At 42.7% G+C, this 12,756-nt stretch overlaps 1 protein-coding gene across 1 annotated transcript in view; it reads left to right on the forward strand.

The window, feature by feature from the left end:
* Window positions 1-12,756, forward strand: part of man2a1 (mannosidase, alpha, class 2A, member 1) — a 58,760-nt gene that overhangs the window by 16,364 nt on the left and 29,640 nt on the right. The window contains 5 exon segments of the mRNA XM_049019830.1: window positions 2,760-2,887; window positions 4,306-4,479; window positions 5,969-6,155; window positions 6,835-7,012; window positions 7,947-8,152. Of these exon segments, the coding sequence (XP_048875787.1) occupies window positions 2,760-2,887; window positions 4,306-4,479; window positions 5,969-6,155; window positions 6,835-7,012; window positions 7,947-8,152 (873 nt within the window).

The following is a 12,756-nucleotide window of genomic DNA, read 5'->3' on the forward strand; positions in this document are numbered from 1 at the left end:
TTTTTGAAAGCAATGAGTCTGCGAATTTAAAATATTAAAGAATTTGAACTTTTGTTCCACTGTGTCTTTGGTGATTAAATTAGGAATGCCAGAGCAACATTTTAATTTTAGTATGTTAATTTCAGTTTAGACTTGCACATGAGCAGACCATTAAAACTGTCACCTTAAAATATTATAAGAAAGTTTTTTAAATATGACACTTTAATCACCTTCTTAATCGATAATATTTGGGTCTTGGGTATGAGTTAAGATGGACCATTAAGAGGGGTGTCATGCTACCTTTAGGACTTCTGTGGTCAGGTGTTTTTATGATCTATGTTAGGTGCTTTAGTACATACACCAAAATATAATGTGACTAGCTTTGTGGTTAATGGGGGATGCATGTGGTGCACTTAAGGCTTCAAACTTTGGATCCACAAATTTGCAGGCTTGAGTGCACCAATGACCCTGTTCATATATCGGCGAATGATATGATAAAAACACTTAACGCAATTTTATTACGTATTCCATTATTTAGTGTGACTGTTTAATTTTGGAGAAATCTGGCATGCTGTCAGCTTCTGAAATCATCACTTTCTGGTAATGGGTGCTGTGATTGCTTTTTAAATTTTATGACTTAGAAATTTTAGCCAGGACCGTTGATATATTTTGTCTATTAAAGAACATGTACCCTATTAATGTCCACATTTAAAGACATGCTTTTGGGCTGATTTAGTACAAGATCATTTATGTGGTATTGTCATTGACTTGTGGGATTTAGGCATCTTCCCCTAAGCCTAGAGGGCTTTTATATTTTCTGTGATTGATTACTAGGACTGGGAATTGGGTAGTGAGTTACTCTGAGTAAGTTGGTTTTTAGTAAACTGCCGACTAGACCTTTGCCTCAATTAATATGTCCATGGTTTTAATCTTTAAAGTGGTTTTATTAATGGACCATTGCTGGTTAATATGGCACTTTAGAAAAGGCCATTTCCTTTTATTTTGTTAAGCTACACTGAGATCAATGAATACAGACCAGACTAATATATATTCTGCTCACTGCTAATGTTTTTGATGCAAGTATCAACGTTACACCTCATTTGTTTTCTGTTTTGCAACACTTCTGCCTAGTTTATCATTTCTATACTATGCTACTGCTGTAAATGATGATCTTTCTTAAGAAGTAACTTCATTTTGACATTGCAAACAAATGCTGTTGGTATAAACTGTAGAATCTTTGGAGTTTCCATGCTCTTAATCGGTTATCCAGTGCTGGGCTTTGGTGAGCCTGGAGTCTGTGCCAGAAACTACATAGCACAAGGCTGGGACTGCCCTGAGATTAGCGTGGGAATACCCCCCCCCCCCCCCCCCCCCCAAGGTGCTGGATACTGTAACATCACAGCGATCCATTGCAGAGCAGTGTTCCTTGCTATGGGCAGCCTAGAGATGCCAGTTAGACTGGCTGGAGGAAACCCAGAGTCATTTATGCAAACTGGACACAAGGAGCCAGGGTTGGGAATCAAATCAAGCTCCCAACTGACACTGACATCCTTGGGCTGACACTGAGGCAGGGTGCCTTAATGCTTACTGACATCCTCAGTTTAACTGCACCGTCAGCATTTCCACGTGAAGTGCTGTAACATGCTGAATTACACACTATAGTAATAATAATAATGATAATGATAATGATAATAATAATGATAATAGTGGTGGTGGTCCTTTCATGTCCTTCTGTTTATTAATTTGTAAAATTTTCTTGTATTATTCATTTCTCACCCCCAATATACTACACAGTAAAAAAAAATATTGAAACGGAACAAAGACATAGTAATATAAAATGGCAATAAAAGCAGCTAGTAAGACAATGAAGAACACTAGTGAAAGAATAAAATAGGATCTAGAGGAAGCAAAATTATGGGCCATAAAAAAAAAACAATATTCAAAAAAATGTCAGGTTATCAGAATGATTCTCGTGTAAACATCTCAAAATGTGATGACTGATAGAGTTTATTTCTAGCATATCAAACTTTCGCTCTGTCGTGTGTGGGAAATATTTCATTATTGTGGGATGTCCTGGTTAGAGTTTTTATGATTGGAAAAAGAAAATGGATGTTACATCTAGCAATGTTCAAGGTTGTGAAGTCAGCATCTCTGTCATGGTAAATTAAGGTTTGCCAGTTTTCCTGGATGCTTTCAATCAAGCTGTTTTGTCTCGGCTGTGAATCACTGCTATAGCAATTTTTATCCTTTCCTCACGCCTTCCTCCACACAAGCATGAGTTGAGCGTATTCTGACATTTTCATACGAGTTTGAAAGTCACTCTGGATACCAAACATTAACTTTAACATCACTGTTTTTTGAAAGGACAGTAGCTCACTTTGAATTTGTCCCCTTCACATAAACCACATCATGTTGGTTAGTACTGGTTGAATTGCTCTTTCAGAGACTATGAACCAGAATGCTGTTATTCATGGAGTACAATTGTATACAGTTTCACATACCATCAAGGCAACAAAAAAAATAAAGTGAAAAAATGAAAGTAAAACAGGTATAAATATACATATAAATGTGTAATTAATGAATAATTAAATAGATGTAATTAAGGGTGAGACAGGTAGATGTAAGGTATGTGCAGCTTTGGGGTATGTGTAAATTAAATTTATGATGTCATCGTTTCCGTGGAAACCTGAGAATCCCTTAGACGTGTGGATGGATGAGCTAAATGTGAGCAACTAACAGGCCTGCTTCAGTGTGAATCTCTCTCCTTTGGTCTCTTTCAGTCTGATTGAGCGCGGCCAGCTGGAGATGGCCACCGGGGGCTGGGTCATGCCCGATGAGGCCAATGCGCATTACTTCGGCATAATCGACCAGCTGCTGGAGGGTCACCAGTGGCTGGAGAAGAACCTGGGTAGGAACAACTGCATGCCAAATTTGGGGGGAGCGGGGGTGAATTCACCCTGCATTTGCACCACAGTCCCACACCTACACCTTCTCAAAGTCTCACTTGTACACCCCCTTCTTCCAAGGTACAATAATGATCTGTGCTGCTTTTTTCACTGGCGCATTATTTACAATACACTTAAGCATGTTAATGACTGTAAGAAGTGAATGTAAAGCCCTTAAATCTTAGGAAAGGTGTATGGGAATTCGGGGGGGGGGGGGGGGGGGGGGGTGGTAGACTTGTAATAGTCCAAACAAAGCAATTGTGGTGCTGTTTGATGTATGTCCAGTTATACCACAGGCTATTAATACAATTTTATAGTTGACCATATAAAAATAAAATCAATTCCCTGTTTTTGTTTCAACAAAGAACCTGGTGGCACCAAAGCTTGTAAAACGAAGCCATCATTGATCTGAAGTCAGCCAAACATTGGCAGGATGCCGGGCACCTTATACCAGTCGATAAATTTCATTAAACCCTGATAGGTGTTTTTACTGTCATTTTTACTTTATGAAGATGCCACTGGTTCTCCTTTGATGGCAATCGTTTTCCTTTTTGCCTTGCTGTAATAAAATGTGGATGGGACCCGTGTGGGGTGCGTACTCTTCCTTTGTTGGATGGTTTGTTGAGCTGAATTGCACCCTCTGCCTCACCTTTTCATCTATGACGTTTATCTGTTGTCATTCCTGCTGTTTGTCAAAGGACCAACAACCTGCAACCTCCCAGTGACTCTCCTGTTCTTGGTTAGGCTGCATTCTTGGGAGGGACAGGCGTAATAATAGTTGGAGTTGTAGATACTTCCTACTTGCTATTCTTTACCAAAAGAAGCTACTCCAGAGAGAACTTCTGGTGTCTCTTTACATTCTTGTTAATTTCAAGTGCTTCTGGCTGACTGACCTCTCCATTACCATAAAAAGTAGATTACATTATACATTTAAATTGATGCAAATAACCTTTGAGTATTTTTATCCATGGGTAGTCCTGATGGTGCAGGTCACAGCCCGACGGCTAAGCGTATATAGCCTGACTGCTGCTGGTGTTCTCACTAATTTTCCCTGTGTTTTTTTTTTCTTCTTCATTTGTATCTAAACGCTTCTAAATGAAGCACGATTGCCTTTTTAGGTTATTACTCATTAACATTCACAGAACATTCATTATGAGACCCGCTGTGCAGTACTTTCTTTCTATTGACTACGTATCATCCTTTCTCTGACATTGTCGGTCCTGTTACTGTTTATTATCATTAATTATTTACTCTTTATTACTGTCTGAATATGTGTATTGTGCTATTGAAAACCTGCAGTTTTCTTTCGAGATTAATGAGGTGTCTAGCTAATAGTGTAAAAGCAGCCACCTGCGGTGAACATGATGCTTGTGCCTGCCAGGGGTGAAGCCGCGATCCGGCTGGGCAGTAGACCCCTTCGGTCACTCCCCCACCATGGCCTACCTGCTGAAGCAGGCCGGCCTGTCCAACATGCTCATCCAGAGGGTGCACTACTCTATCAAGAAGCACTTCGCCGCTCAGAAGACGCTGGAGTTCTTCTGGAGACAGAATTGGGGTGAGACTCTTGTCGTCGTCGTCATTATTATTATCCATTCCATCCATCCATCCATCCATTTTCCAAACCGCTTATCCTACTGGGTTTCGGGGGGTCCGGAGCCTATCCCGGAAGCAATGGGCACGAGGCAGGGAACAGCCCAGGATGGGGGGCCAGCCCATCGCAGGGCACACTCACACACCATTCACTCACACATGCACACCTACGGGCAATTTAGCAACTCCAATTAACCTCTGCATGTTTTTGGACTGTGAGAGGAAACCGGAGAACCCGGAGGAAACCCCACGATGACATGGGGAGAACATGCAAACTCCACACACATGTGGCCAAGGCAGAGACTCGAACCCGGGTCCCAGAGATGTGAGGCAACAGTGCTAACAACTGCACCACCATGCCCCCAATAATAATAATAATAATCATGATAATGATGATGATGATAATAATAATAATAATAATAATAATAATAATAATAATAATAATAATAATAAATAATAATTATTATTATTATTATCTGTGAAATGACACAACTGTGGGATTTGAACTAACAACCTTCTGATCCCAGGGAAATGGTCCTGAGCCTCACAACACCCCCACTGAATGCCAAACTCTGTGGATGGCAATCAAAACGGCACCTTATTCTCATAGTGCCTTTTTGCTTTCTATATTCTTAGACATTAGTGGGTTTATAAGAAAACACCGTCAAATTCCTCATTAACACATAGCTCTGTGCAACTGAACATCAAAGTTAGGGAGAGCTCAGTGTGTCTGGAGAAACAAAATAAAATCCATCAAATTCCATCCATCCACCTTGCAGGTGCTGATGCTAGTCAGGGTTGGGGGGTGCTGTGTACCTATCTCAGACTGTGATGAACAGGTGGCACATCCAGTCCATCTCAGGAAATTTTATTGATTTATGAAAATCAAACTTTCAGTGTAAATACACTGTAAAGCAGCTTGACATTTAGAGTGAACATCTACAGTCCCCCTGTACATTTGGCGGGTTCCCATCATGTAGTGCTCCACAAGGAAAGGGTAGATTAAACATGTCTGCTATAATGATTCCCGCGGGTTGCTGACATAGGCTGCTTAAGGACCCCCCCCCCCTCCCCCACAGGGTAGCAAGATCCTTAAAATTCAGCCCCCCCAAGAAATGTGGAGGACGCTTCCTTTAATGTCACAAAGCGACATGCCTTTGTTTCCTGGCTTTTTACTTTCCCTAGTTTCTTCTTTCCTTTTCACTCTCAGCAGTCATTTAAATTACTCGATGCAAATGAGAATCGGCATTATGGATCAGTTAGTGACGTCAGCTTAAGCAGAACAGCGTTAGACTCTCATTGAGGAAATAACACAGTAGATGTTGGGCTCAAACCCGCTGCTGTCCTTGTAGCAGCTCCGTATGGGGCCTCAACTTGTTAGGACTCTCTGCCTATCATTGGGATGTCGCCAGAACATGCAGAGTGACATCTTGTTTCCCTGTCTGTGCCCCCAGACCCCGACTCCAGCACAGACATCCTCTGCCACATGATGCCCTTCTACAGCTACGACATCCCCCACACTTGTGGCCCCGACCCCAAGATCTGCTGCCAGTTTGATTTCAAGCGGCTGCCAGGGGGGCGAATCAGCTGCCCCTGGAGGGTGCCCCCCCAGGCCATCACGCATGACAACGTGCAGGAGAGGTGAGCACAACTCCACCGAGTCTGGCCAGTCGAACCCGTGGCTGCCACACACCCGGCGTCCATGTATGTTGCATTGTGGGTATTGTGTGTTTCCATCCCAATCTTACATTTTGGACACTTCCTTGTTTTATTAGTTTTGCTCTTGTAAGCAGCTCACTTCTAGAATTTCTTTCGTAATGGTTTGCTAAAGATCTTTGCATAAAGTTTCAGAGGTTTTTTGATCAACGTGGAGCTTCTGTCTATAAAATGTCAGATCTGTTTTTCACAGATTAGGCTGCATCATTTTTATGTGGCTAGGAAACGTTTTTTCTTTTTATTTTATTTGATTCGGTCTGAAAAAGTTCATACCACTCCTGTTTACTGGAATATGCTTTTCAGAATAGGTGCTTATTCTGGTCAATATCATGTGTCTCATACATTTACATGAAGTGGGGCTTGAAAAATGATAGATCTTACACTGGTTAAGTTTGCATATTGCCCCCATCTTTACCTTGTATTGGAGAAATGCTTGGGAGATTGGTTAAATATAGGAATACATGTATAATTTACGTGATATGTAAGAAGTTGAATTATTAATGTCTGATACTCACAACCAGGTGCTCTATCCTCTATCCATTTTTATTCCCTAGGAATGTGCGTTTCTCTCTCTCGCCTTCCTCATCCCTCTTTCCCTCCAAAGGGCTCTCATGTTGCTGGATCAATATCGAAAGAAATCTCAGCTGTTCCGTACCAAGGTGGTCCTTGCCCCACTGGGAGATGACTTCCGATACACGGAGGCTTCCGAGTGGGACCAGCAGTTTCAAAACTACCAGAAGCTCTTCGACTACATGAACTCGCACCCAGAGCTGCACGTGCAGGTTCCCTCTCCTCCCCCCGTCCCCGAGCGTTTGGCCAGCTGCTGCCTTTGGTTTCATGCATTAATGTTGCCGAGGGGTTACTGCTATGCCCAGCTTTCTCTGTATGGGTGTTTCTTTCTCTTGCGGGGGGTCGGTGCCTATTTTGGTGGTATTAGTCTGACATTGTGTACATTATGAGATCCTCTTTTAGCGGTCAGCAGCTTTTGCTCCTAAACACCACCGCAGTTAAGCCTCGTTACATCTGCCATCGTCTGAGAGATGCCAGGGCAGAGGACTGGAAGAGTGAACCATGTTATCTCCTGGATATACAGGCCTCTTGTGTCCTCTTGATTCAAGGGCACAGTGCAGAAATTAATGAAATGTTTACTTTTGCCCTGACATTCACAGTTGTTGAATTGTTGTATATGTAATATTTTTTGATCAACATGATCAGCAGTAATCTGTCTGGGTATGATGCACAGCAAATCAAATACACAGAAGTAACTAAAGAAATTGCAGTTAATATTTCTTTCTTATTTTTGGTGCTTATTTTACCCCTGTGCTTGTGTTTATTAATAATAATAAAAATAAAAGTCTGGAAGGTGTTGGCTTTAAAAGCTAACATTTCTAACCCAGGGACATCATCCCAACTGGGTAACCTCTCCCCAAGTAAATGTACAGCTTTAGGTTATGTGACGCCATTCATTAATCATAGTGGTAGAATAAAAAAAAAAAATTTTTCAAAATCATTTACAAACAGGCATGTTAATACTTCATGTTATAATAAGACAGACATGATTATACTCAGACAAGCATGATTATACTCCGGATTATGCTTAGACGAGCGTGATTGTACTTGGGCAAGCCTGATTATACTCCAGATTGTCCTCACAGGAATATTTATACTCCAGCTACCGCCTTGAGTATAATCATGCTACTCTTGATCCTCCCTTAGGCCCAGTTTGGCACCATCTCCGATTTCTTCGCTGCCTTGCGGGCTGCTGCAGACGTCGACCCGTTGACCAGCAGCTCGCCACTGCTCCCGGTGGTGAGCGGGGACTTCTTCACCTATGCGGACCGGGACGACCACTACTGGAGCGGCTACTTCACCTCGCGACCCTTCTACAAGCGGCTGGACCGGCTGCTGGAGTCGCACCTCAGGTGAGCCTGTAGGGGGCGCTTACCATCAAATCCTCCGTGGTCTGGGACACACCAGAGTTCTGGGAAATCCCCACATTTACATTACTGTGACACTCCACTAGCATAATATCATACTTTTAACAAGCATCTATACTTTGTCCATCCCTTGAGTAAACTTGAGTATTTACCGTTTTCATTGTCTTACAGACACGCTCACCCATAAAAAATACTGAAAACTAAAAACCAAAACAAAGTGTGAATGCATAACACAAGCCACAGTACGTGTGATTTATAAATATGTTTGCTGACCTACTAACCTCTGCAACCTATGTCTGAAAAAGACCCCCAGATTCAAAACCACAAGCCCAAAATGGGGAACCACAGAGGCGCAAACAAAAGTGCAAATATAGTTCCTATAGCTTTGCTGTAATCAAGGCATGACCCAGAAATCCTGTGAGGATTATTCGCAGTAAAAGATGATGTGTGTGCAGGGGGGATATACTCGGAAGGTATCCTTAATGTAGCTGGAATCATCCAGATAGATTGTGTATATATAGATGTGGTGTGTGTAATATTTCAGTGTTTGCTTCAAAATAAGTTGTTTCTGTGTTATGAACATGGGGGCAGACTCTCCTGGGGTGGGGGGGTGGTATTCAGGAGTTTTGGGGACATATCTGTGCCAGGTCGTGATTAAGCTCAGGTGTGTGAGAGGTGACTGGCCTTTGCATATAAACAGAGCAAAACAGCAGACTGGCTCTCTGCGCAGATCCTGATATGTTCAGGAAGGACCACCATACATCATTCCCTCAGTCTGATTTTATGGTCTGTTTTCTTATGTTCAAAAATCCTTTCATCAACTCTGCTTAGTAATTTTCTGCTTTTAAAAAATAGAAGTTATTTGACCATAAATGCCAAAATGATGTGAAATAATAATAATGATTTTGATCAATATTAACTCTTGAATCTAGTCCAGAAAAACACTCTTAGACTATGTTTAAAATAGCTGTCAGAATTTATTAGAAACAAACAGCACATAATGCTGCAGAAAAGAAAGTATTGTATACCTAAGAGCAGCAATGTACATCAAGTGGCTTTTGGCTAACTTTAATGTTGACAGATTGCCAGGAGTAGGACAGTGCCCACACAAATTAAAACCTCCCCGGCAGTGTGTGTCCTGGTTGGAGGGGTAGGGTGTAGAGCAGGGTTATTCAAATCACGGTCCTCGGGGTCTGAGCACTGCTGGTTTTCCAGCCTTCCTTTACCTGTCAGCCAGGTGTGAAGCCCCTGACCAATCAGAATCAGTAATTATTAAACTAACTACCTGGGAGAACTGAAAACAAGGTCTGGATTTGGAATCGGTCCAGATTTTAAGAGTCCTGGTGCAGAGTGTAAAGCGTATGTAGGAAGCCTGATGTGACTCTCATCAGCGCTAGTTGCTAGTCAAGGTTCTTGATTTGATGTGGCCTCCCCCACATCCAATCCTAGGCTTGCTGACCATGACTGCTTTTAACCTGCCTGTTAACCTTGGTGCTGCTGGGAAAGGTTCCGTCATGCGGCGCGTGATCTTTGTGTAGCTTTTGCTCCCTCCCTTATTGATCTTTGTGCTATTTGTAAGGCTGTGTATCGCACCAGAGCAGTGAAGGTTGTAGGACTGCAGGGACACTAGCAATGCACTCTCTTTGTGAGTCTGTCCCGGAGCATGGCTCCACCTTGCATCCATCAGTGAGCATGCCTGGTGGTCTGCAACAACACATCGTGGATGTGTGACTCTCAATCAAATAGTCTCTAGTCTAAAGTTGGCAAATTACTGTTGTGCTGTCAGCCAACATCTTCTCACCTGTGTCGGAAACATTCATGCCCGTGAGGTCAATTTGTTTGTCATTCTTTATCACACAGTGGAATTAATATGTAGATGAAAGGCCCCCTGCCAAAATATGCTTCTGCCTGCCCTGAACATGATTCAGGGAGTAAACGCCCTGATCATAGATCTGTGTTATTGTCCAGAAGTGTCTGGAGCTGTTTGTTTGTATCTGTCAAGAGCCACACATCGAGTGTGGGTGCTTACATGAAGCCTTTGCTGTGTGATTCGCTTGCAGCAGCTGTCTGCACTTTTCCAGGAAAGCAATAATAAAGTCCTTAGCGTCTCCTTCCTCTCTGAGCCCTGCAGCTCGATTACGCCTGAGCCTCACGTCTCCAACCCCAGAAGCCGCTCGTGATAGTCTCGGCCTGCGCTACGCTCACATTAAAGCAGCAAGGATGTCTGTGATTTGCTTAAAGGAGAATCATTTGCTGGAATGTCTGGCTTTGGTGACTGTATTCGCTTGCAGATGATGTATATAAATGACTGAGTAATTGGTACGTATTACATATTTTATCATCCTGTCAAATTGTGTTTGTGCAAAATTTTTTCATTAGTTTCTTCTTTCTGTTTTTTGATGAGTAGTTACCCTATGGGTTCATGAATATTTAGGTGTTACCGTAGAGTTCACCCTAATATACAAGATTAGGTACCTGGTTATGTTTTCTTCAGCGAACCACGACTCAAATTTTGATAGAAAATTTAGTAGTAAATTATGCTGGTTATATGTACTAAGTCAGTGTTTCTGAGTCCGGTCCTCGGGGATCCACAGTCGGTCCACATTTTTGCTCCCTCCCACGAACTGTCTCGGGGTCCCCAAGGACCTTGTTTGGAAACACTGCACAAAGTCACTTTTATAGGGTTGTTCTCTTGACACCCCTGTAGCTTGTCAAGCTGTAACTATACTGCAGTTTAATCACAATAAAAATGAGTGAGTGGCTTGTTAAAGTACACTGTGTTGTGCACAGTGTTAATCCCTGTGCTGTGCAGTTATGTCTTCAGGTTATATAAGAAGATTGTAGCTGAGGTATCTGCATATTGAAAATGACAGAAGTGGGGAAACTCAGTTTTGTCTCATCCAACCAGTTAAGCATAAGGAGTCAGAGTACTCAACTTGTTGGTTGAAATAGAATCTTAATTTGGATTTTTCCACCTCTGGAAACAACATGAAGCTTGATGGATTCTTCACATGGGTGAAGGTCACATGCGCTGTAGGTCATGCAGAGATATACTGTAGGGATCCAGCCGGTCTATGAAAGCACCATTTTGTGTTTTCAGTTCATTTCTGCTGTGGATACCTTCTCTTAGAAAGGTATTTAAGTATTTGTTTGGAACTGGGAGGTTGGGACCCTAGGTCAGGAATGAACTTGCTCAGGGGGATATGTGTTTGCTGAGTATGATGCTGGCTGATCCATCGAGTCGAGTTATGGGCATCCCCTCCCCCCTCCGCAACCACCACCTTTATCTGGTGCTTCAAGCTCCCATACTCTCAAACCCTCCCTCAATATGATTCAGCCTGTCTGTGCTTCTCAAAGAACATTACGACGAGGCTGGTATTCGTGCCCCCCCACACACCACCTCCTCTCACTTCTTGTTAGTGTTTTAGGGTACTTTTTTCCTAACCCAGTCCTTGGGAATCCACAGACAGTCCACATTTTTGCTCCCTGCCAGTTCCAGGAGGGAGCAAAAACATGCACTGTCTGCGGGTCCCCGAGGACCAGATTGGGAAACACTGCTTTAGGGTTCTGAAAGACTCATCTGGAAGGTTACAGGCCAGATGCCATGCTGAAGAAATAATGGCTGTTCATAATGAATTAGGCCTTTGCAAGACTCTGCTCCTCTGAATGATTACAAAGAAGAAACTAAGGGACTCATTTTTGCATAAAGGTTGAAAATGACTGCAGAATTAATAGGCATCGTGCAGTTATCATTGACATCTGTAAAGGGAGCCCCGCAGTGAGAGCGATGTGATTATTCATAGCAAATTTTACATAAAAATATCAAACTGGCTAGCTCAGGGAGATACTAGTAACTAGCCAGTTACTAAAGTGCCATTTAATTTAGCTTAAATCTGAACTGTCACTGAGTTGCGCTCAGTTGCATTAAACTTGAGACCGCTCTCACCCATATTTGCAGTTTTTGTTTAGAAATTGAGAAAAAACCTCTTTGTATGTATTACCTTCCTACTCTGGGGTGCCGTAAGTGGTCTGACAGCTGGCTTCACAGCTGTGTCTGATCAGCTGGCCCTGTCATTCGCCCCAAATCCAAGTCCACATGCAAGAGAGCTGTCAGCGGCTGCTCTGTGCTTCCCGATCAGATTCTGCGCTGTCAGACGCTTGGCAAGTAAAGCTGAACCTTCCCATGCAGGTATGGCTCACATTACTTTTTCAGCAGGAAATTCTGAATAAATCCTCCAAAAAATTTTTGCGGAACTGGGCTGCCACGATGAACTAGCTGGTACATTGTCATGAATAACAGACCAGGCACATCCACACCTGTGGGGCAGTGCAGCCATTTTCTCATATCACAACATTCTCTCCATGAGAAACCCAATCACACGTATTTATAGGCGAGGGCAAGATTTTTCAGGTTACAGTACAGCAGTCGAGTCCCCTGGAGCAGTCGGAGTTTAAGCCCTTATCCCAGCCATCGGATTTAAACCTACAACCTTCTTAACACGAGAACAGATCCCAGACCTGCTGAGCTGCATACCATCCTGATGCATTGGTGTACCCAGCAATGGATACATGCTGATCCAAGAATTCTG

Source organism: Brienomyrus brachyistius, chromosome 7 (assembly GCF_023856365.1).
Source record: "Brienomyrus brachyistius isolate T26 chromosome 7, BBRACH_0.4, whole genome shotgun sequence".
In the NCBI taxonomy this organism is placed as follows: Eukaryota; Metazoa; Chordata; class Actinopteri; order Osteoglossiformes; family Mormyridae; genus Brienomyrus; species Brienomyrus brachyistius.